Source organism: Morchella sextelata (assembly GCF_020137385.1).
Source record: "Morchella sextelata strain SCLS chromosome Unknown scls_12, whole genome shotgun sequence".
In the NCBI taxonomy this organism is placed as follows: domain Eukaryota; kingdom Fungi; phylum Ascomycota; class Pezizomycetes; order Pezizales; family Morchellaceae; genus Morchella; species Morchella sextelata.
The window spans coordinates 1262023-1285838 of NW_025408627.1; the positions used below are offsets into that span (position 1 = coordinate 1262023).

At 45.6% G+C, this 23816-nt stretch overlaps 12 protein-coding genes across 12 annotated transcripts; 9 read left to right on the plus strand and 3 right to left on the minus strand.

Moving 5' to 3' along the window:
• Positions 1-317: 317 nt before the first annotated feature.
• On the plus strand, positions 318-1660 carry H6S33_002227 (uncharacterized protein; the record flags this gene model as incomplete). The annotated part of the gene is made up of 2 exons (XM_044833592.1): positions 318-945; positions 1005-1660. The coding sequence occupies 2 exons, from the start codon at positions 318-320 to the stop codon at positions 1658-1660; spliced, it is 1284 nt and encodes a 427-aa protein (XP_044693370.1).
• Positions 1661-2440: 780 nt separating this feature from the next.
• On the plus strand, positions 2441-3220 carry H6S33_002228 (uncharacterized protein; the record flags this gene model as incomplete). Its single annotated transcript, XM_044833593.1, has 4 exons — positions 2441-2525; positions 2872-2882; positions 2933-3014; positions 3087-3220. 4 exons carry the CDS (start codon positions 2441-2443, stop codon positions 3218-3220), a joined length of 312 nt encoding a protein of 103 aa, XP_044693371.1.
• Positions 3221-5893: 2673 nt separating this feature from the next.
• On the plus strand, positions 5894-6947 carry H6S33_002229 (uncharacterized protein; the record flags this gene model as incomplete). The annotated part of the gene is made up of 2 exons (XM_044833594.1): positions 5894-6281; positions 6337-6947. The coding sequence occupies 2 exons, from the start codon at positions 5894-5896 to the stop codon at positions 6945-6947; spliced, it is 999 nt and encodes a 332-aa protein (XP_044693372.1).
• A 981-nt stretch (positions 6948-7928) lies between these two features.
• Positions 7929-8414, plus strand: H6S33_002230 (uncharacterized protein; the record flags this gene model as incomplete). The annotated part of the gene is made up of 1 exon (XM_044833595.1): positions 7929-8414. One exon carries the CDS (start codon positions 7929-7931, stop codon positions 8412-8414), a length of 486 nt encoding a protein of 161 aa, XP_044693373.1.
• A 770-nt stretch (positions 8415-9184) lies between these two features.
• H6S33_002231 (uncharacterized protein) lies at positions 9185-12153 on the minus strand (the record flags this gene model as incomplete). Its single annotated transcript, XM_044833596.1, has 5 exons — positions 9185-11068; positions 11120-11224; positions 11288-11501; positions 11558-12021; positions 12082-12153. The coding sequence occupies 5 exons, from the start codon at positions 12151-12153 to the stop codon at positions 9185-9187; spliced, it is 2739 nt and encodes a 912-aa protein (XP_044693374.1).
• Positions 12154-12803: 650 nt separating this feature from the next.
• H6S33_002232 (uncharacterized protein) lies at positions 12804-13714 on the plus strand (the record flags this gene model as incomplete). Its single annotated transcript, XM_044833598.1, has 3 exons — positions 12804-12950; positions 13031-13128; positions 13192-13714. 3 exons carry the CDS (start codon positions 12804-12806, stop codon positions 13712-13714), a joined length of 768 nt encoding a protein of 255 aa, XP_044693375.1.
• Positions 13715-13893: 179 nt separating this feature from the next.
• Positions 13894-16370, minus strand: H6S33_002233 (uncharacterized protein; the record flags this gene model as incomplete). Its single annotated transcript, XM_044833599.1, has 4 exons — positions 13894-14658; positions 14758-15092; positions 15382-15465; positions 15524-16370. The coding sequence occupies 4 exons, from the start codon at positions 16368-16370 to the stop codon at positions 13894-13896; spliced, it is 2031 nt and encodes a 676-aa protein (XP_044693376.1).
• A 464-nt stretch (positions 16371-16834) lies between these two features.
• Positions 16835-17227, plus strand: H6S33_002234 (uncharacterized protein; the record flags this gene model as incomplete). Its single annotated transcript, XM_044833600.1, has 1 exon — positions 16835-17227. The coding sequence occupies one exon, from the start codon at positions 16835-16837 to the stop codon at positions 17225-17227; it is 393 nt and encodes a 130-aa protein (XP_044693377.1).
• A 565-nt stretch (positions 17228-17792) lies between these two features.
• H6S33_002235 (uncharacterized protein) lies at positions 17793-18545 on the plus strand (the record flags this gene model as incomplete). Its single annotated transcript, XM_044833601.1, has 1 exon — positions 17793-18545. One exon carries the CDS (start codon positions 17793-17795, stop codon positions 18543-18545), a length of 753 nt encoding a protein of 250 aa, XP_044693378.1.
• A 1186-nt stretch (positions 18546-19731) lies between these two features.
• On the minus strand, positions 19732-20491 carry H6S33_002236 (uncharacterized protein; the record flags this gene model as incomplete). Its single annotated transcript, XM_044833602.1, has 3 exons — positions 19732-20119; positions 20175-20261; positions 20328-20491. 3 exons carry the CDS (start codon positions 20489-20491, stop codon positions 19732-19734), a joined length of 639 nt encoding a protein of 212 aa, XP_044693379.1.
• A 252-nt stretch (positions 20492-20743) lies between these two features.
• Positions 20744-22246, plus strand: H6S33_002237 (uncharacterized protein; the record flags this gene model as incomplete). The annotated part of the gene is made up of 1 exon (XM_044833603.1): positions 20744-22246. One exon carries the CDS (start codon positions 20744-20746, stop codon positions 22244-22246), a length of 1503 nt encoding a protein of 500 aa, XP_044693380.1.
• Positions 22247-22616: 370 nt separating this feature from the next.
• On the plus strand, positions 22617-23172 carry H6S33_002238 (uncharacterized protein; the record flags this gene model as incomplete). Its single annotated transcript, XM_044833604.1, has 3 exons — positions 22617-22659; positions 22720-22816; positions 22869-23172. The coding sequence occupies 3 exons, from the start codon at positions 22617-22619 to the stop codon at positions 23170-23172; spliced, it is 444 nt and encodes a 147-aa protein (XP_044693381.1).
• Between the last annotated feature and the right edge of the window lie 644 nt (positions 23173-23816).

Consider the following 23816-nt stretch of genomic DNA (forward strand, 5'->3'; position numbering starts at 1 on the left):
ACGCTTGGGTCCGATTCGATCGCTAAAACCCAAATATACGATTCAAATCCCATCCCAACAACACATTCCCTGTCTTACTTAGGCTCCGTCGAGCTGGATCCCGTCGCCGCGGGTGTCGTCGTGTGTGGAATCGAACCAGCATTCGCCGTCTATAGTTAGGCCGTTTTGTTGACCCCCTTGACTTCCCTCAACCAAGGAAAAGCCTCCGCTGTGCCGCTGCCACAGGGCTCTTTGGGTGCGGCAGATTGATTAAAGATCAGCTACGGCTATCAAGGACCCACCCATTTTGTCATATATATATCTCCAGGCAGTCTCCCATGGAAGGTGGATTTATGGATTTATACGTCCCACCTTACGGGCCTCCTTCTGCATTCATGAGCACTTACGGTTCCTCGTCGTCTCACGACCATCCCACCTCACCTACGAGCACAAAAAAAGCCAGTCAGGTGTCCTTGCCAAAGCCTCCAACTTTTGCATCACGGCATGGCCGACGATTTCATGGCGATGAATCAATACCTTATTACTTGCCCTGTGATGTACAAGAGCTGAGCCGACAGTCTTTATTCCATGAGGTCCAACGTGAAGTATATGGGGGGTTATATTGTGCAGAATTCAGCGATAATAACATTCCGTGCAAAGTTCTAGAGCTTTGCTGTGGTACAGCGATATGGAGTGCAAGTGTGGCAGATGAATTTGCAGCCCGGGGAAGACCAGACGTTCAGTTCGTTGGTTTAGATATTGTTTCGGTGCACGCGGATATGAAGGGAGTCAACTTTACATTCGTCAAGCATAATTTTCAAGTGTTACCGCTCCCTTTTGCAGACGGAGAGTTTGATTACGTCTTTGGCCGGGAGATTTCAATGGCCACACCCATTAGTGATGCAAAGCAGATGACTGAGTGTGTACGAATCCTCAAACCAGGGGGGACCCTTGAGATTCAGTGTTGTATGTGTCCCGACTTCCTAATGCCGGAAGTCATTTATTGATATAGTTTATTCGGATAGCGGATTATTCCATTCGATCGCTACAGCGATCCCATATTACCTCCTATACTCCTGGTTCCAGTGCATACACGATGGTACCAACCACCCAATTTGCGAGCACCGCCGAAAACGCATACATCCACGCCTGGAACGAGCGGATAACAAAGATGCTGACGAAGAACAATCTATCGCCGGTGCCTTGTACACTCATCGGTCCTCAACTTTTGATGGAAGAGGAAATTGTAGGATTGCAATCGAAACGGGTAGCTCTACCGCTAGACGAGATATGGTGGGAAAGTCCCAACTCGGATTCAAAAGCACCGCATCTCACACGGGAAAAACGGATCAGCGCGGATGCTGCCAGCATCGAAAGTAGATCCGGAATTAACCGAAAAAGTAGTCAGTCAGCCACACGGCGTTCTTCGACATCTTCAGGATCCCTTCAGTCGCCGTTGACTGCCTCAGAAAAGGCTGTAAGGAATCTGGCAAAATTGACGTTTTCCCAATTAATTGAATCCCTTGAGCCTGTACTACGAGAAACAAACTCAATCCGGCAGGATGATTGGGATAATTGGTACAAAGAGCTCATGGTTGATTTCTTTGAAAATGGAGGACTGACGGGAGGGGAGTGTATGGAATTTGGGGCCTGGTGGGGAGTAAAATCAAAGTCGAGCTAGTTCGCCGACATTGCCTTATTTTCTGCGGGAGAATGGTTTTTTTTTTTTATTGATATCCATTTTATTGTTGAAATTGGAAGCGTGGTTTTGGAAGAATTGGGCGGCGGGTCTGTTTTGGGGATTTTTTTTACGGTGTATGCTCCTTTTGATGCTTAATGTTAGCGATGTTAGTTTGGTGTCTTTGTTTGGTGGGCTGGGTCGAATTGCCAACAAAGAGTCTTGGTAGGAATAAAGGAAGCAAATTGGAGGAGAAAAGTTTTTCCGGTGTCCGGCAGGTGGTGGTCTTTCTTTTGCGGTCGTGGCTAGCAAGGGGCGTTAATCTGAGCTTTTTTCTTCTTTCCTTCTTTCTCGCACCCAGTACTGGGCAACGAACGTACTGTAGGTATCCTAAACGTATGTATTTAGTTTTTCTAATCGAAGGATTACTCAAATGAAGAAAAAACTTCTTTAAGCAGTTTTTATTTTGGCTAATTTTTCATTCTGGATCGTATAAATATAATTGAGTGTAGCTACATGTATATGTATGTACCTACATGTATATTCTCTCTCTCGGCGCTCTGAGCTAATCCCGCACAGTCCAACACGCCAGTGTCGCCTGTTGTCAGATCATTTCATCGACATTTATTTTTGCCCATGGAACACCTATCTACTGTACTCTAGGTAACCTCTCAAGGGGAAGGTGACAGCTGTCTGAGACTCCCCGATCGGATTTTATTTTGGTTCTTTTGACGGTTAATAGGCACATTTTCCAGGCATTTAAGGTCGACCCCTGGATCGGGAATGGCGTTGGAAGCTTGCCGTGAGGAGATTAGACCAGGAATTGAACCCTGGGGTAATCCTAGGTTGACACTCTACCATGTAGAGAGTACCCACATGTATGTAACTGAGTACGAAGATGCACCATTGAGGCGTTGGGGCATGACTACCAAATACATGGGAATGTGAAGCAACGAATGCTAGGCTGCGGTATTCGCTGGTGATCTATTGGAGCGGAGAAGTGAACTGGATAATGCGTGCCTATTGGACGAAGGTTAAATAAAGATTATCGGGGAAGCCGTAGATACGGCAGAGTTTTTCTGCAGTTCTGCATGTAGGTAGAGTAGAGGTCCCTAGGCTTGGTAGCACACTTTCACTGCTATCCACTCGTTCTCTTAATCGCCCCCATGAAAAATTTCAGGCTTTACTTCCTTGCTAAAACTTAAACCGCGAAGGCTATCCACTGGTGAGAATGAGCCATAGGTATCTTAGAATAGGTACTAACCAATTTCACAGCGCGAGGACCTATGGCTAGCAGCCTCCGCTGATGCCGGTTCGATTCAGAAACAGGGCCATGAATTCTTTTTGTACGGTGAAGGTAAGTAGTGGAGAAGAAAGAAAAACGGGAGGGTTCAAACTGACTTTGTGGCTTAAACGAAATTACTGGTAGGCGGCGTCCTTCGTCATCTGAGATCGGTTTTACTTTTAACTGCAGCTGGCGGGTATCCTTACTGGTGGATGACACAGGTCTCAGAATTTGCGTCGGATTTCAGAAAGCGGGAAACTCCGTTCATCCAATCCTGACATCCTAGCCCATAAGGTCACCAGAATAGGAATAGCAGTCTTGAATTAGGTGAACTGGTCTTGATGCAAGTTTAGACGATTGTTTAATGTTTAAGGAGGTTCGGGGATGCTTGGATCACGGAGGGTTGTACGTAGGATACCTAGAAGGTTCAGCTGGGCAGAAGGCCGGCCACAAATCCCCACTTTCGCTGTGGTAGTCTAGAGCGAGTGATTGTTTATGATTTTACTAACTTAAATATCTTCTCGCTCAATCCCACTGGTCAGTTGGTGTCACAAGGTTAGAGATCGCGCTCACCTACATACCCATAAATTCCGTCCTCTGTAGAGTACCATCTATCCGATTTCTCTCTGTATCCTGCAGATTGTTATGCGGTTATTGTAACTACTGCAGTTGCAATTGCCTACAACACAACATGCAAGCGTTGGGTACATGTTATGATTAAGGATCTCATGTAACGTGGGGATGAGATCACCAAGGCCTAGGGCCAACCGTAGGGTTGGTTCGTGGGACGGCCTGGACCGGCACCGTCCGCCTTCTGCTAGCGCAATCTGAAACTACATACATGGCATGCAGTTGTATTGCCTAATATGCGTCGTTATCAACAACCATCAATTAACGTTGACTGTACTGAGCTGTGATGCTCTAACTCATCATTAACAAAAACAGGATTCTAGGTTGAATTGCAAAAAGCTTTCAGAACTTGATTATCTGTCGGATAAAACTGACATATAGGTACAATGTCCCTCGCCGGAAATCATCTGCAGGTGATTCAAGGCATACCTAAAATTCATTAGCTTACTTATACTAACGGACCAATATTTCATTGTAGATGATAATTAAGCTCCAAAAGCAAAAAACGAGTACGCGCTTCAACCTATGTAACGTGAGTTGGATCGGTTTGAAACGGCACTGCCTCGTTTTCTAGAGCATGGCATTGTCCACTGGGTGACCTTTCCCGCAGTGCAGAAATATACATGCATGCAAATATGTTTTGCATTTCAGTTACTACTACCTCATTGGGGAGGAGGACTTTACGGACTTTACCTAAGTTATGCAGACTCTTTTCACCGAGTGATATCAAATGACTTTGGGACCTTCCTGCACTTCAATCTAGATCGAGGTGATTACTCATCTACGCCTTTCGGCAGTGATAGTCGCAATATATAGCACAGTCATCTTCTTGCAGAATAGCCTCGAATTCCGCTTGAGTCCATCAGGAGGTAACGTAATGCCTCAGCTAAGTGCTCAAGGCGCTTGGGATGCATTTATATTATTGAAGGCAATTGCTTAACTGCGGTTGCTTTCTCAACATCTAGAGTGAGCTATCCACAATTTACCTAACACATCATGATCAGGGGATTACGAGTTTGAATTACTCTGGTGGCATAATGGCTTATACTTATGCTCGGCGACCGATATCTCGATGGTTAAGAAAGAAAAAATGCGTCATCACATAAACCTTGAGCGCATCGAGATAATCCATTAGAAAGCGTTACCCCGCAGTTCATATTGACCTTTATTAATCACTTTACTATACTCCGCTTTTACTTTGAGTTATTTACATCAACTAAATCATGATGGTGTCATAACTCCGCCTTAGGGAAGGTTTATTCTCCAGATAATTTCATATATATATAGGCGGAGAAGGTATACTTAATATGCCCCACAAGGTTTAGATGGGAATTTACGTAGTGACGATATCAATCGAGGTGCGTGTAAAGTCAGAAACAGTTGCATGGGGATGGATCTGTTACATTGCAGATGGTTATCGTCCGTCTCAAAGGATTTTACTATAGCTAGCGACGCCATAAAGTCTCTTTATCTCCGAACTTATATAGTAGTGCCGAGTGAAATATCAGTACAAAAGGACATTCCAGGTTTTACTCCTCTCGCGTATTCTTACAATTCCACCTGGCCGATATTTTAGTCGGCATCTCTTGTCCTTTATGGAAGAGATACGTCTCATAATCTGGAGATTTCGGCAATCTTGGTAGCTTGACACACCGAGTGATATCTTGTGAGTAAAATTCATCCTACCTTCTAACGTTATAATTACATTCCCATAGTAAATATTATTAACAGATTAAGAGGATTAAAACTCTTCTATTGGTTCATCAAAATATATAGACACATAGATACCACGATTGCAACCCATCCACCAGTTGTACCTACATGTACCTACATACAATCGGAGTAAAAAAAAAATTGATATTATGATTTCAGGATTCCCGTAGAAACAATGCCTGCTTGTTCATTTTGTGATGGCTTGAGGTAAGTATTGAATCGGCCTGATATTAGATTTCGAATATTTGTGAATAGGCCCAAGAAGTGACGGAATCATCAATCAATCAATCGGCTGCTAAGTTAGAGGTAGCAGGAAGACTGAGTGACAAACCATGATCAAAATACGAATTGCATCTATTTTTAGGCTGAAGCAAAGGTTTTCTGGGGGGGAGAAAAACGATTTAAACTACCTTACATGAACTTGATATCTCTATGAAATACACTCAGGTATTTAACCATTATAATATACTACAGACTGCCAAGTATGTACCTCCGGCGGGACTGCCAAGAAAAATCCCAGAGCCTCATTCCACTAAATATTGCACTTTAACCACTACTCCACGCATCAGAAAAGGCCTATTTATACCAGCCCCACCTCGAACAAAGCAATGGAGTCACCAGCGCCCGCACCAGCACTATCATTCCCCCCACAGACCTTCCAGAAGCTCTCACCTTCCTCATACCTTCTGCGCCATCTCCAAGCGACCCCACCAACCCGACCCTCTGGCAGATCGCCGAGTGCGTTCCGCGAACCAACAGTGCATACAAACTCATTATCCCATGCGCACGGGTCGGCAGTAGTGAGGACGGGAGATACAGCGGTAGTATGCGGTGTGCGCGCTGAGATTCTAAGTCTCAAGTATGGAGACGGAAAGTCTCAAGGAAGGGTCACGGTCTTGAGGAGCAACGAGGACGAGGAGTTGATGAACGACGAAGAGGACGGTGGTGAGGGCGAGCTTAGATCGAGGAACCTGATTGTAACAAATCTGGAATTGGGTATTTAATAACCTTCCTGTGCGCAACTCGAGAAGCCAATAACTAACAAGAACAGGCACTGGCTGCTCCCGCGACTACCACCCCGGACCCCCCTCAGACTTTGCGCAAACAACCACCTCACGCCTCCACCGCCTCATCTTGTCATCCACTTCCTCATTAATCTCACCATCCTCCCTCCGTATCACACATGATGACGAGATCAAGGCATACTGGGTCCTCTACATCGACGTCCTCTGCATCTCCCTCGACGGCAATGTCCTAGACACTGCTTGGGCCTCAATTATTGCCGCCCTACGCTCCACACGACTACCTCGCGCATTCTGGGATGCCGACTCAGAGAGTGTCTTGTGTGATCCTGAAATGAAGCTGGGACTGCAGTTGGGGCCGTTGTGCTTTACGGCAAGTTTTGGCGTTGTGAGTACGGGCGCAGAGGAAGATGGCGAAGAGCAAGATGGGAGCAAAGTCGTGATCCTATCGGATCCTGATGAGTTCGAGGAGAGCGTGTGTGAAGAGGCCGTGATGATCTGTATCAGGGAGGGAGGTGCCATTGCGAGAATTGAGAAGGGAGGTGGGCTGCTATGTGGAATGGAAGGGCTAGGAGAATGCGTCCGAAGGGCTAGGAGTAGATATGAGATTTGGGAGAAAGTAGTTAGAGACGCAGTATAAATATCTCGATAGTCTCAGTGAGCTAATTATGGGTTTCAAAAGTTATACAGCTAATGAGTTTTACAAGTTTAAATAAAAATATAGGATTGGATCAACTTAATATTTATTCTGACCAAATAAGTTTAAGAAATAGCCAAATTTCCTCAAAATCATTGACAAAAAACAGGAGCGGTGAAGAGACCGAGTGATATTCCATGAGGGTCAAATTTTCATTCTAAATCCAACATATACGTAGTATATCCAGTCTTCATCGTCGCCCCAATGTTTTCCATCCCTCCGTTTTATCAAAGCATTCGTGAATAGAGGATTCCCCGCGCGCCCGAGTTCGGAAAGGATCTAGCGCTATCATCCCCAAAGCTCAGATATATGTAGATGGCCTCCCCAATATCCGCGCTAGTATATTGGTTATTTACATATATGTGATGGTGCGCGGCCCAATGACCCCCCCGGCCCAAAACATACTAGAGGAAGAAAGAGTGGCCGGTTAAAAACCACTAGGAGTTATTTTTTACATGACCGAACAGTGCTTTATGTAGTTCTTCAAGACAAAAGACTTACGTGCCCCGGATACGCCCTGCTTTGAGCCTGTCCGGATCTAACGTGGTGGGGGGTTGAACGAGTGCAGTAGTATAGTCAAGAGAGCCGTTCAATTGAATCCCAATTTTATAATATTTGCTTTGATAGCTTTGGTCAAGCTTTAGTTTTAGGACAGTCTAACTAGTGTACGCTCTGGCCCCCGACCGCTGCCAATTCAGACGTAATTATAAACTTATAAGACCTTCAGTCCTAAAATGTGGCGGTGGTCATATGTTGACCCTACATACATCCACAGTACTAGAGCTCTCAACTTGCCTTCCTAGCTTTTACCGTTTTCGGATCCGAATTGTAGGGAGGTTAGGGTTAGGGTTGTCCAATGAAGATTGATAAGCCTTAAACCTCATGAAATTCTTTAACGGCGCTGCATAATACACCATTAAAACGATGACTCGCCTCCAAACACACTACGATATTCTCTCGCTCCCTCCCACCACCCCCTCTACCCCCCTCCCACCAAACATTCTCAAAAAGGCTTACCACCGTGCACTTCTCCTGCATCATCCTGACAAATCCCTGTCCCCAAGTACCAAGGCTGAATTCACGGTCGACCAGATCACAACTGCATACAATGTTCTGTCGACGCCGCATCTGCGAGCTGAGTATGATAAAAAACTTGGTGCAATGAATGGTGGGGAGACGGGTGATGATGGGAAGGTTCTGCAGGCTGTAGACTTAGACGATTTTATAGAGAGGGAGGAGGGGAGGTGGACCAAGAGCTGTAGATGTGGGGAGGAAGAGGGATATGTGGTTACAGAAGAGGGCTTAGAGGCCGGTGATGATGTGGTCGGGTGTTGTGGCTGTAGTTTGTGGTTGAAAGTGGGGTATGAGATTCTTGAGGACGAAGATGAAAACGTTACGGGGAAGGAATAATGCACTGGTATTTTGATATAGGGTAATGAACTTTTAGCGGAATACGATTATGGTTTGTTTCCCCAACACTCAGTTCTAGTGAGGGCTAGAACTGAGCAGCAGCGAATGGCAACTATCCATAGGTAGCTCCAGCTAGCTAATAGCTGAGTTGATAACAGAGCTATATCTCAACGGGTTCGAGACCTCCGATTGAAAGGGTAGAGATTCGGGAAAACCATGCCTATCAAATTGCAAAGTATGTACATGCACCTACGTACATGTACGTATGAGTTTGAGATGGAATTTGTAAATGAGGAAAATGCAGGGAATCCAGACCCAGTGGATCCCGCCTAGCCTGTTATTCTTATTTTAGCTATTTGTTCTAATCTCTTGGTAGGCTTGTAAGGGGGGTGTGAGCACCTGCCAAGGTTCAAAACAGATAAAGGCCTCAAAATGCTGGTAACACCTAACCTGGAGATTAGATCAATGTTCGGGAGGTCAAGCACTTGATCAACCTGTTTAGATGTGCGTGCTTTGTGTAGAATACGATTGATTTGGTTTTTGGCTTATGGAGCACTCTGCCAGTGGATCCGGGCTAGGATAACAGAGCTACAGGCTATGAATCAGAATATAGGACGACGATCGTCGCGATCGTCCCCGAGTCATTTTATAGTAAAAGCAATTAACAATTCGAGTTTAATGACTATGCGTAAAACTGGATGGTACGAAAACTTTGTAAAAATCAAAAAAAAAAAAAAAGGAACGAGGTAGAGCTAGAGGATACTATCTCTTCAATCCATCTCCTGACATTCACCCAGATGAACAACCCCATCACTCAAAATCTCCAACTCATACTGACTTGAATCATTCCCCCCGCCAGATGCATCCCCCATCCTTTCCAACACTATCCGATACCCCCAATCCACTTCTACATCAATACCCCCCGTCCTAACTCCTTGTGGCACGTCTGAATATTCTCCCTCGGGGCTCGAGGCCTTCTGCTCCTTTCCTCTTCTCCCGATCATTTTCTCAACGGAGACCCTTAACATCGGCTGCGCTCTGGAGCTGGCCCATATAGTTCGTGCCTTCACGGACACAACCGTCAGTCTCTCCACTTCAAACGGGTAAGCTACAGCATTTGCTCCATCTTTCCAGATACCCTCCACCGTCTTTCTCATCTTCCCAGCAGACTCGGACGCAATTGGCTCAAAAACAGCATCCGCGGATGTCGTCTCAACACTTAGAGTGAAATCACCAATCTGGCCAGGCTCGAATGTCGACGCGACTACAGTATATTCACCTGCTTGTAGGTTTGTGGTTTCAGCTATTGCACAGCCACGTCGATACTCTCCGCTTTCGGTGATGATGTCTCGGGTTGTTACTGATGCGATGCGTTTACCTCCTCCCCAGACAAGTTTAACGTGTACCGACAGGGTCTCGCGAGCTTCGAGAAGAAGAAGAAGATTACAAGGCTTGGAGATTGAGAGTCTGAACTGTGGGTTGTTTGAGTAGGTAGGCGACTGAGCATTCCCCCCTGCTGTTTCGGGGAGCCACTGCGACTGCAAAGTACGGTGGTAAGTGTATGGATCTTCCGCATCGCGTATCTGTAGCGGCGTTAAGGAGAAGGCGGAAAGAGTAAAACTGTATGGTGTCTTTGGTAGATCTTGTGAAGAAACGGCCACAGTATACGTAGTTTTTGGAGGCACTTCATCGAGACGTAATAGAGTCTGAGGGGAGTCAACATAAGGACCTCGATGAAGTGCTCCTTCAGAACGATAGGCTCGACGGCCCTCATTATCGAATACATAAAGCGAAATGTAACCTTTTTTTTCATTCGGGTCGTAATCCTCCCCAGTGATAGTAGAGGTGAGATGTCGTCCAAGTAATAGCCAGATAAGTGCCGATTTCGAGCTAGTATTCGTGACTGAAAACTGAGGGTTTCTACTAATACAGCCTTCCGACCTTTTGGTTGAGAGATCCCAAGAGAAATGTAGATCCTGCCGGTGGGTGAAAAGCGCTGGGTTCCAGTTAAGATATATGCTCGCGAAGTGACGAAAAACACTGTCCAGAGATATCCAGAAAACACCTGGTGAACATGAGTCCGACTTTTGAATTGCTATAGGAAGAGATTCCCGGAGATTTTCTGTTTTAAAAGCAGGCCCTGCCTCGTCTTCGTCGTCGTCACCATCTCCATCCTCATCTTCGCCATCATCAAATTCGTCCTCATCAGAATCTACTCCTGAAACACCCGTATAGGTTGCGCCCTCACTCCATGGATTCTTAACCTGTAGCCACTTCTCTCCATCTTCGTCCTTCAGACCCAAAACGGCATAGTCATGCTCACCCACGAGTCCTAGTTCACTTTCTTCCCGTCTGCTCATGCTCTCCGTACCTAAAGTGATCAACACATCACCACGGTCCCACGCTTTAAGTATCCTTTTCCACAGATTTCCTTGGTTTATATCATTCGACTGCAAGAACACATGTTCCGGAATCCAACCTGTCAATGCAAGAAGATCCGTTCCCGAGTTAGATCCGGGGAAGTCATAGCCACCCATCACTTTCAAGTATGCTTTTTCGATCAGTGCGGGGTAGAATACACTGGGATTATTACGACAGGTTACGTATAGCGAATGTTTGTTATTGGATGCAGGTAAGAGATCGTCGATGATTACCTGCAGAAATTATAAACGACAAATTTTGAATAAAAAAGCCGAATAACTTACCTTTCGGTAACAGCCGTTAAAATATAGTTTTACAAGATATTTGCCAGAAGGACTGGTTTTCGGATTACCATGTATATCTTGTGGGTAGAGAATATTGGACACAAGCTATTATTTCAGTCTGTTAAAAGCTTGAATATTGACGTTTGGTGCGCTCAGGTTAATTAATACCTTTCCAAGGGACCTTTCCTCTCTTGCAATCGCAGAACAGAGACTAGCGACCACCGAACAATCGGTTATTACATCCTGGGCAAGATCAAATACGGACCCAGTTCCCCCTTCAGGATATATCCTTGCACTGCCTTGATATAGTTCGTTCGGGCGCTTCCAGCCTTCCAGCATTGTGAACTGTAAGTCCGAAAGTTCGAGCAAACCGGAGGGGTCTCTCGTAATACCATTAGCCGAAGATAGTGGAGTATAGCTAGAATCAGGAAATCTCACGAGAATGGTATTGGTCCGGAAAATTCGGTCGCACCTGGAAGGTTTTCCCAAGGTGGGAAGATGTCATTGTTTACCTTGGAAGATTTCAGGAGAAGGGTCTGTTCCTTTACTGATAGTTTCGTCATAGATAACGGAGGTGTTTTGATAGCGTCGGTTCTTTTTTGGAGTCCATCCTGAGACTTTGTAGCTTCCATGGCCTGAGAGACTGGAAGAGGAGTTGGGGAGTTGGCCTTCATAGCTCCATCACTACTACCATTCCCACTACCTCTACCTTTTCGTAACGCTTGGATATTCTCTGCTCCTGCGGTAAACTCTTCGCGTTTTTGTTGGAGCTTTTTTTTATCGGCGCTCTTTTGAGCCCGTTTCCCGAGTTTCATGCAATATTCCGCAGCTTCTATTGAAGCTTTCAACGCATCGTCGTACTTCTCGGCCGCGAGGAATGCGCTTATGCGAGATTCGGCTGCCTAAACCCCATTAATTTACAGCTCTACAAAGGGGTTGACACAGGGGAATATATAACTTACAACTATGCTTTCATCATACGGGCATTTTGCAGCTGGTTTTGCTGAAGAAAGTTTCTGTCTGAGCTTTTGCATCGTCGTCAGTGGCACTGCTTCAATGATCGGGGTAGGTATGTAGGAGCGCTTTTGTAGTAACTAGCAATGCACACGCTGATAGGAGATAAATCACATGATCGATACATATAGTTAGTAGTTACCAATAGACTGGCGGTGACACGTGACAGTCGAAGTATACATGTATTTAGAAAGTCCTTAATATTATACTTGGCCATAGACTTATCTACATGTATCGATTTTATAATCAAAAGCTAATAAGACATAAGTGGCTTTCCTAGAATCATCCTTTCATAGTGAATCCCTTCGTTTGTCCCGAAACGCCCCAAGCAGGAAAGGATGAGGCATAGCAGTACTCAAAGTGGAGATAGCAAAACCTTTGATCCTACTATAGTAATACTATCGCCCAGCTTGGTTAAAAATCGAAAACCTTGAAAACAGCGGAAGGGATAACCTCATTCCATAACAATATCTGTGAAATTAATTGTGGTTTAATTATTTTACCCCAGATCAAGATTATGATTACAGTATTTGAAATCTTGGCATTGTAGCACCCTTGTCGGTCAGGTCGCATTCTAAACTTTTTGAGCCTCTTGACATTGCTTAAAGGTGAGACAGCTCGCACCTCCGAAACTACAATCCCCAATATCAACACTCAACAACTTCCAAAAATGTCACGAGGAGGAGGAGCCAGAGGCGGCAGGGGCGGCGTCGGTGGCCGTGGTGGACGAGGAGGCGGCGGTTTCGGCGGTGGAGGTGGCTTTGGCGGTGGTTTCGACGATTTGGTACCCGATTACAGCGTCACTGAACTTTTCCCAGTGAGTCATTTTTTCTTGCGAATTGTCGCCTTTATTCTTCTTTCTCTTATACGTCAGTATTAAAATATAAGGAGTTATAGCCCCAACCGCCGCCAGTACAATCCTCACTTATAAAAGAGGAGCGCGCAATAATCGCCCGATTTCGGAGTCATCGGGAGAAAATTCATAATGGACCTATGTAAGCTTGACATTTGTGCATTTCTGTAATTTCTGGAGATAACTCTAATCTAATTGAGTATAGGTACACAATAATGTCTAAGAAACGAGGCATGGAAGATCCATTTAACGATGTCTCGAAATACTCGCAAAAGTACAAAAAACAGCGACGAAAAGTTCCACAACTTGATGCACGCCCATATATCCACGAGCTGTTCCCATTGGAGCTACATTTGACTCTCGGAATTGACCCCGAGGAAGTCAACGGCAAAAAGAAAGCTATCAAGAAAAAACTACAGTTTAGCGCATTGGATACACTGGATCCATTAGGGGATCTTGCCGATGGTGCGGGATCAGATATAGAAGAAGGTACAGAAGGGGCTGATGCAGAGGGCGCAGAAAAGAAAAAGGGTGGCCTTCTGAGAGGGTTACTGGGCGAGGAGGCAGGCGACGATGAAGACGAGGAACAGGAACCAGAAGAAGAGGAGATTGAAGATGACTTCGGAGATGACGAAGAAGGAGATTATAACGCTGAGCAGTACTTCGACGATGGAGACGATATAGGCGATGATTGGGGAGACGAAGGGGGCGCTGAAGATTATTACTAAGGAATCTTTCCATGTTTGAAACTACTTCAATTTCTGTATGATAGACATCCGAGTCGAAAAACTAAAACAAAAGCCATTATGGCGATAATACTCCGAATAGTCCCTTGCGTTTGATTAATACTTGGCAAAAAAAAAAAAAAAAAAAAGATATCTCGCAGAGATTCGCAGGTGGCCGCCTATTACACTAAGCTTTCAGGCGCGTTTCGGCCATCCTCTGAAAGCATCTCAGACTCATGCTTCACCCCGTCTCCGGCTTCACCTTCAGCTCCCTGGTGATCTTTATTCCCATCCTCACCGGCCTCCTCAGCTCCCCGGCGATCCCTATCTTCTCTCCTCACCCAAACTCTCTCTGGGGGCGCTTCCATACAGAAATTCTCAAACAAGGTTTTGCCCCCATCTCTAACTCTGGTCAACCAAACCGCTCTCTTGAATTCCTCCTTGATCCTATTAACTCCAGGGCCATTACAAGTCCTACTGACGTTGTGTTCAGTCTCGAAGGGGTCCTCTACAGCAAAAAGGTATCGATTCTTGACCCCCGAGTTTTCTGTTCTCCCCGGTTTAATAACAGCTGCAACCCAACCTTTCTCTTGTTTTGTCATCAGCCCTCCCTTTGTCCGGATAGAGACCACCTCACGCCCCCACTGAAAACCGTGGGCGTAGTATTCAAAGAATCCCTTCAATAATTCACCAATATCCATGGTGTTATTCGACTTTGGTAATTTCTCGATGTCCTTATAGAACCATATTTCGAAAGTATCGTCGGAATCACCCTCAAATATTATCTCGTTTGTTGGTGCACTATCAGGGACTGGGAAAGTTTGAAGGTTCGGGAGAACCGGTGGTTTAACAACATTGATCAGGTAATGAAGGACTATCAGTGCGTAACCATATGAAGATAGCGTTCCTCGGTACGGATTATTTATATGGCGTCTTTTAGCCCACCACTATTAAGTTGATTAAAAATACGGAATCTATGTGTCAGCAGTCTGCAAAGGATCATAATTCCGGGAATCCTTTGTTCCCAAGGAGGTTTAAAGCCATACCTTAATGAATATCATCATCTCTTTGACCCTGGGATCACATTTGCTGTATGTCAATAACATTTGGGTATTGTACAAAGCTAAATGATTGCTGAAACCGATGTCGCATTGCAGCTCATACGGGCTCTGTTCAGTAGCTTTCTGCACAAGCTTGAGAATTGGAACACGGGTTTTTGTAAGTAGAGTAGTGCCGAAGCCTTCTTCTTGAAGTTTTGATTCGAGGAGCATAGGTATTCTGAAGTTAGATGATGGATCATCTGAACTTTCATTGAGAATATCGACTCGATCACCGCCTGTGAAGATAACGTCGAGATCGGAATTGGCGGTTGCGAAGCCGGCTGTGAATCAAAGAAAACAATGAAGGTTAAAGCATATTAGATTATATTTCTAGTATCATGTTTAATCAAAGAATGAGCTAAGAGGTACACGTTTAAAGAAACGAGTATCAAAAGGATTTGAAATAAATTCGACTTACTAACTAAACTCCCAAAAGCAATCAATTTTGCGTCTGGAACTATCGTTTTACTGATAGCTTCAAGTCTCTCTAGAAGTGCATGCTTCACCAACATTTCTGACTCTGGGGGAGCTGCTTCGGCTATTACTTTTTTTGAAAGCTCACTCAAATACTGGCATACCTCTGGCCCAATGTCTCGCTGTAGTTGGCGCTGGTTATAATAATCACGAAAATTTCTTCGTCCATGTGCTTCACCCCTAGCGTGATGGGGGTTAGTATTGCGGGTGTCAATTGGCAGTGGCTGATACTGAGTACGCTGCTGGGGTTTTGCTGTTGTTGATTGTTGCTGCTGAGAATAATTGGGTGGAGGCGTTTTTACTTTAGTAGGTTGGGTTCCCAGAGGTGGAAAGTGGTCTAGCGCATTCAAGGGTAGAGCTCTGGGTGCGTTCTGTGATTTGTTAAAACCCTGCTCACGCTGTCCACGAGGCGGACTTCGAATATTCCGCCCCGCGGTCATTTGGGGGGGGTGGTTTCGTTGTCTCGGCGGGGTATTTTGCTGTGGTGGTCGGGTTTGCGGTCTGTATTGCTGCCCCATCTGAGGCGGTATATTCCCTAAATCACCTGAGGTATTTGACGAGATGTTCATATTTAAGTTTTGAGACTGAAGTCCGGGATATTGACCAGGCGGAAAATGTAATCCAGTAGGTGATGCTAAATTTGTGGCTTGCAAGCCTGGTGGTTGTGGTGGTTGGGATGGGTATTGTCCTGGATAGTTTTGGAAAGAATTCGTGGGAGCAGATGCACTTGAGAAATCCCCTGGAGAGAAGAAACCACGTGGTAAGCCATGGAAAGTAGGCAAGGCATTTGAGCCCGTTGGATATACAGAAGGTAACGTAGTAGGATAGGGAAACTGGTCAGAATAGGGCAAAGATCCGCCCATATTTCCTGGCAGCATACCAAACAAAGGAACAGACTGTCGCTGTTGGTGCAATGGAGTTTCATGAGAAAATCCCGGCAATTGTGTAAATGACTGCACTGGTGCAGATAGGCGGGGGTTTACAGCACGATTGTTTGTAAGAATCATTCCTCTCAATTGGTTCTCCAAACTCTCCGCTGAGTGAGAACCTGGAGGGGATGATCCTGCAGACTGGTTAAACGACATGCTGATGCCAAGTGTGTCGAGATGTGGAGCGTTGAACACAGTTGAGACAGCGATATGATATTATGAGATTAGAGAGGAATCGTGTGTTGCGGGTCGACTGAATACATAGAATTTGGCGGGGTGGTTAGGCGTTTTCTCATGGCGGGGATGAATGGATGCACAGCAGATCTGCAAGCGGGTTCGATGTCATACTTTCAGGCAGCAACTAGCGCATCACGTGTAGAGCCTTGGCTGCATTACAGACAGACAGAGCCTCATGCGTCGGTCTTCTCGAGTTGTCTGAAGTTCTGAACGTCGCAACTTCCCTGCGTGCACGTATTTTATATTCCCACCCCTTAGGTGGTATCAACATCTTGAATCAAACCACTTAAGCCCTTCTGAACCTTCATATAAAGGCCGGTTATATTCTAGAACCGCGTCACGTTGCCTACTGTTCTCCTCTTCCAGGTCTCAGCGGTTCGAAAATGCGGAATGGCAGTTATATTCGTGCTTTAGGCCGGCAGTCGTTCGAACCATCTCAAGGACCCTCTGTTCCAGATAGTGAATCCCCAGATCATGGCTCTTCCACCTCAGAACAATCACAGGAGATGCAGAGACGTTTGATCAAAGCCCAGAACGATGTCTTAGCTACTGTTGGTGTCTGTCTACGGGATACCAAGGGGCAGGAGACATCAGAAGCTATAATGCAGGAAAATGAAGTCGGATTACTTGTCGGTGCTGTGGATCTGACTATCACATATTTGGCTAGTTGGCCACTGGTAGGTATCAGAAACAGACTCCAGGTAAATATCCATTCACCAGAAATCACTCGAGCATCAACATCTATTGTTCCTAAAGTTAGGATTGAGTTGGTATAACGGCTGATAATAATAACCTTAGACTTATCGGACTTATGAAGGGTGGCGGTATAAAGATGTTTTAATAATGTCCTGGCAAAGCAATAATATCTTTCAGATGCTATCGGGAATGCCAGCCCATCTGTGCTATCAGCTTGTGAATGTCGGCCGGGACTACCTTCAGGCAAGGTTCTTAAGATGGTTGAGCCGTAAACCTCTGTTCATAAATAAAAAAACAGGAAAGCCACGCAGATTTGTTTTAAATTCTCTCGACAAAATGTACATTCATTTTTTAGCTGCAAGATTCTCGGCGATAACATAGCTGACTTGTTTTAGATTTTCTACGTGCTCCTGGTTCCTTGTATATCCACTCTACCAACACTCAATCTTGCAATCGCTCCATCTGATACCTCCCACTCCATTGCTTCCTCCTGTCACTTCATTTGTGCCCTTTTCTACACTCTCACCGTTATCGCTTCCTGAGCTCACCACGCCCTTATTCTCCCTGATTACAGTATCAGCTTTAGCTACACAAGCTCTCGGGTCGTATTTCCTGTTTTCTTTTCTTCAACAATCTGTCTGTGCAATGTTGCAATACAATCTTTTTCACCGCCTCCGCCGAGTCTTACCCCGCCCCGATAATCCAGATGGTGCATCAATCTCAGGAGCTCTTGATGATGACGATATCGATAGCTATGGCCGCTGGGACTCTGGACGTCAGCCCCACACTCACCCACGCAGAACAGTCATGGATGAACCTAGCATAGCAGCAATAATGATTGAAGAAACCCGTACTTTCGCTGAATTTGGCGACCGAGAACGAAGTTTCTCGGCAACGGTTCAGATCGAACATCAGCAGAGATCAGGTTCACCTCCTGCCGACGCTACACAATTAGAAGAAGACTTGAATGATTTTGAGGCCAGAGCATTGGAAGCAGCAATGCAAACCAACGGAGGTCCTCTACCACACCCCCATCATCACACACCAGCTGATCCAGCTGCCGTAACCGCTCGGATGAGATCAGCAAGGCAACAACACCGTGTAACACGTCTATCACAACACCCTGCAGACGTCGTAGCCTCTCACGCATCCGATGGCATCGCAACTGCCCTCAGTAGCGGGTTTGAAAGTGCTGTTATGAGAACTGTAGCAAGGAGTTTCATGATCCGGCAGATGGGGGTTGATCCAAGCCCTATTTATAAACCAAGCGACGTCTTTGGAAACTGGAAACTGGTAACGAAGGCATTGGCAGGAGAATGGGCCTTGATGTTCATGTTATTTGAGGGCAGCTATTATGCCACGACTTTTATTGGAATTAGGTGGTTCGGGTGGGTGTGACATATCTTCCCATGAGGGTTTGTGGCTAACCTTTTGAGTGTAGGTATCCGAGGAGCCTTTGAGTTGAGCTTTGTCTCTTATACACAACCTGTTATTTGGCGTTTGTGATATCAATTGCGTTGTCTTATAGCGGCTGGCTTAGGTTTTATGTTCGATTTATTCAAGCATCAGGAGGGTCGCCGAGTATCATCATTATACTCTTGAAAGTCACTAGTTGAGGTGCTATTGGAACCAATAAGAAAACTTTATAGTTAATTATAAATTAATTTTACTGCAGTCATTCGCAAATCCGAAATACGCCTCTACTAAATTTAAATACTCTACCTATATACAATTAATAAAGTAATCAATCAATCAATAGATGCTCTGCCTACTCGGAACGAACGAGTGATGGCATGTGCTTAAGGGCCTGTTTATTATAGTTATTTGTTTATAACACGATAAAATGCAAAACCTGCGTACTTGAAAGGCTCACGGGGACCGGAATATGCAGGTTTTTTTTCTATCTTTCTTTTTTTTTTCTTTTTTCTTTTTTTCTTTTTTTTTGATATGTATCATGTACATATCTGAGTTGGTGGATAAGCCGGTCTAACGAACCGGTTTATTTGGTCTTTCAAACAGGCCCTGGGTGAATCATCTTATCATGAGATTACCTACTCCTCTAAAAAATATACAATTGAGGAATCTGTAAATGCATCTAGCTCCTTCATAGAGGCACGACAGCCAGTGTTAGACTCGTCTACAAGAGCACATTGAACAAAAAACACTGGTGATGAATGTTCTCTAGATCTCCGATACCAGACCCTTCCTAGCACGGTGCAAGATATTTTAGGACAATATCTTGCTTATGTCCACGTATATAACTATGTGCAAATGCAGAGCCTGAGATTTGCACCAACCCTTTGCGTACTATATCAATCTGTTGGTCTAATTGTTGAATTGTGGATATGAGAATTGATATTACGTAAAATTGTATATCAACCCAAGAGCTAATGATCAATCTTACCTATCTGTGCCAAGTTGAGCTTTATTGTAGCTTCACCACCGTGTATGTAGGTTCGCGCTTACCTCCCCTCTTTACTCCATTGCTACATGATGTGGTAGCTGTATTTAGAAAAACAAACATATCTTGCAAGTCGAGCTCTGGGGGGCTTCAATTGACAGTTCTATCACCTATAACTAACCTCTAATCCCAGTCATCGTCATCATCACTCTCCACCACCTTGGTTTTGAATATCCCCCCCGTAATTCTACCAGTATCCTCCGTCTTTGCCCTCTGAAGCACTCCGCAAGCAAGCAACCGGTTCTCCAACATGGCAGTGCTGAAGTTATCAGTATTGCCCAACTCTGCGAAGCCCTCGATACGATCTACACTTTTGCCATCGATGAAGGAGATAAGGCATGGTAGAACGACAATTTTCAGTCGCTCTACGAGGAAGGGTGCGTTCTCGACATGTATGCGGGTGAAACGGGTGTCAAAGTGTTTGGGTGCGAGAGTGGAAAGATGGGTATCCATGATCTGACAACGTCGGAAATCAGGGTGAAAGAAGTGGATTATTGTGTATTTTGTAGAGCTGGATGATGGTGAGTAAGACGCTTAACAGGAAGGAGTGGGCTAGATGTATATACGTGGTGAAATCCATAACCTTCTTCTCCGATGTGGATTCTTCATACCCTCCGTGAGCTCGGTCTCTCATCTGTCGTGCTCTCATCATCCTACAACACGCCCATTATAAGCAATCCATAACCGCAAACAACATGTATTGATAGAGCTGCTCATACTCATCGTGCAACTGTTGCATCCTCTTCTCGCGGAACGCGTCCAATGCCGCCTCGTCTGCCTCAAGCTCGTCCAGAAGCTCATCCTCCTTGTCGTCGTTTTCTTCGGCATCCGGGCGCTCCTTGTCGAGGACCTTTGCAACAGTTGGATCGAGCTCAGCACTCATTTTGGCAGCAATTGGATTTGTAAATAGCTTGCAGCTTCCGTTTGATGGGTTAGGGTTGTTTGCGGGGTTGTGGTGTTCTGCAAGGGCTCTCCTTCTTTCCTGGTCTTCCTTCACCCCGTCGAGAGTTAACCACGTTGGTGGTAAAGTAGTGGAACGTGCACGCGCGAACCTTGGCAAACGTAACCCCAGCTGTCCCTGACCTATCTGGGCCCTTGACCTTACAAGCCTAGAATTATATAAACCAGCTCTACAATGGCATCTTCCGCCCCTCCACCACCTGCTCAATTCCCCCTACCAGCTGTACATACCGCTCTATCACCGTATATACACCCTCCCCAAGAAACACTTCACATCCGTCAGCTAGCAACCCAGCACCTCGCCAATCTCTCCACCGAGAAACGTATCACAGATGGTTCCGGCTCTACCGATGAATTCCGCCGCTTCCTCGATTTTGAGCTCGGCCGGAAGGGACCAGATTCTGGCGTACGGAAGGAGTATCTAATCGCGCTACGAGAAAACCTCAAAGCAAAGCGGGAATATGAAGCTATGCTCCGCGAGGGAGATGACGACAATCCTGGCGATGAAGAGGAGGTGAACGATTTAGAGGAGGAAGGGTGGAGGGAACTATATCTCAACACGCTAAAACTACGCCGGCAGCATGAAAGACTGGAGCTACTCAGAGTTTACCTGAATACTGTCTCTAACCCTAATGCTGAAGATCTTGCTGCAGAGGCTGCTGAGAACTTTAATGAACAGCCGCCTGCACCACCTATCCAACTTACTGCACAGAGAGGTACAGGCATTGGAAGTGATAGTGAGGATATAAAAGCAGGGGTGGAGGCAATGATACTACGGCTTGAGAAGGAAGTCGTTGCGGCATATGAAGCCCTTGAGAAGGAGAAAAACAGGATACAAGATCTTCAGGAAGGGCTTCACGATGATCCTCAAGGCACAAAAAAGGAAGCGTTAATCCGAGCCCGAGATACACTCATATCATGGCTTGAGGGCCAACTTGCACGTACCACAGCTGGCGGTGAGCCTGAAGACGAAGATATGATGGATGTTACCTCCGAAGAAGAAGTTGAAGGGGTCTCGGCGCAACAAATAGTAGACCGGATTCAAGCAGCTTACAACGACTATCTCAGGTCCCGAACAGAATTAGTACATATACTTGCCTCTGCACCTTCCATTGACGAAACCGGGCCCCTTTCTATAGATCCTACCGATCTCCCAACTGAACTTCCGGGTACGATGAAGAAGACTATACCTGCACCACCAATCCTCAGTGTGCTAACAGCGATGGAGCACCTTTTACCCCTTACTAAATATGCAAAATCTCTTCTCTATCAACGAACACAGCTCTCAACCTCGCTCTCATCGCAGCAAAAGAAATTACTCCGCCTTCTAGAGTCTTCCCTCGAAAAGTTCTCAATCCAACCTCCCCCTATCGCCGCTACCACCGTCTCCCCGTCACTCGAGATGGTAACAGCGCTAGCCTCAACATCAAAGGCTGCGATAGCGAAGAATTGTATAGAGGTTGGCAAAAATGTGACTGACGCAAAAAAGACGCTTGAGAACGTTGAAGGAGTGTTGGCGGAGGTGGAAACTTTAGTCGTCATGCCAAAGAAAGAAGTGTCTAAAATTCCTATGGCAAGGAGGAAAAAGAAGGGGAGAAGAGAGGAAGAGGAAGAAGTGGACAAGGGCTTGTGGGGAGGACTAGGAGGTGGGGTGGGGGTTATTGGGGATGGGATCTAATGGTGAGTAGTAAGAGGGTTTGGTATTCTATTTTTTATATCGCTATTCTAATAATACCTAACAGTGTGAATTTAATGTTTTAGAAGTATTGCTATTGTAGCTTAGATTTTAAATAAGCGTCATGACCTACTTAGTATAAATAGAAGAAGGGCTTCCGAATAATAATGTTTCCCACACACCCCAGATGCTTGACATTGAATGGGTTAGGGTTGATGTGGGTGTTCTATTCCCAATTTCACCTAGCGCCAAAGCTTGTCTCATCTCATGCTCAAGATCATCTCCAGCGGATCACCCAATCGCGCAAAAGCTCTCCTCCACACAAAACGCTCCCCCTCATACCTCTCCACCACCAACACACTCCTTTGCGCAGATGGCACCTCCTCCTGTAAATGAGCCCCTCAAGAACGTTGACGGTACCTTTTATTCCTGTATTTCGCCCCCCTATAGCCACCTCGACTAACCTACCCTTGCAGTCCACCTCCGTGCCGTCATCGAAACACTCTACGAGATTTCCGTCGGTGTATACGGCTACCAAGGCCCAGAATCCACAGACGTCCTCGCGAACCAAATGTACCGCTGCGATTTTCCCCCTGCGTGGCGCCTGAAGCTAACAAACACATAGAAACAAGCTATCGACGCAGTACAGCACACTCGCAAACTCAGCCTCCAAGCTACCCCCCGACGTCGCGGTCCCGCGCGAGGTCATACAGTACATTGAGGACGGGCGCAACCCGGACATCTACACGAGAGAGTTCGTGGAGATTGTGGTCAAGCAGAACCAGTTCATGAAGGGGAAGATGGAGGCGTACCGGGACTTCCGCGACGTGTTGGCGGAGCAGATTAAGGTTTCGTTTCCGGAGTTGAGCGAAAAGGTTGAAGAGGTGGTAGAAGGCACGGGCGGAAGAAAAAGGGTTAATGGTGCGTAAATTGGAATTTTTCTTGTTTCTTTTGTTCTTTTTAAAAAATAGTAAGGCAAGGGAGGGAGGCGAGGGTCTGTAATGTGGAGGTTGTGGCAGGAGAGAGGCCCGGAGGATTGCGAATCCTTGTATGGTTAACCACTCTGCCTGCTAATAAAGGGCTAGGTCTATCATGATTTAGACTGCGGAGTAAAGGGGGAATGGTTTATAGCATCCGTTGATAACGTAGTATCATGCAGTAACTTTATCTCACGCATGGCGCTGTTTATATTAGAATAATGAAAGATGATTTATTTCACAATGTCCTAATGTTTTTACAAGAAGATTCCGGTGCGCATGATCATTGAAATTTGACTTGCGGTGGTCTGATATGCGACAAGAATTTGCAGGATATGAGAGAAGGTTCGAGAAAAACAGTGTAAGCCAACGGAATCAACCAATAGTAATGGGAATCAATTCGATCACGAGATTGAACAATCCCAAATTTCAAACATAGCATAGATACAAACCCCATGATTTAGCCCAAGTACATCAACGCTACTAACCTCGGAACCCCTCGATCAAGACCCTGTACGGCCACAATCTACTACAAGAGCGAGTAGCCGGTGTCTAGAATCTAGATCTCCCCATAACATTTGTTAACCTTCTTCCTC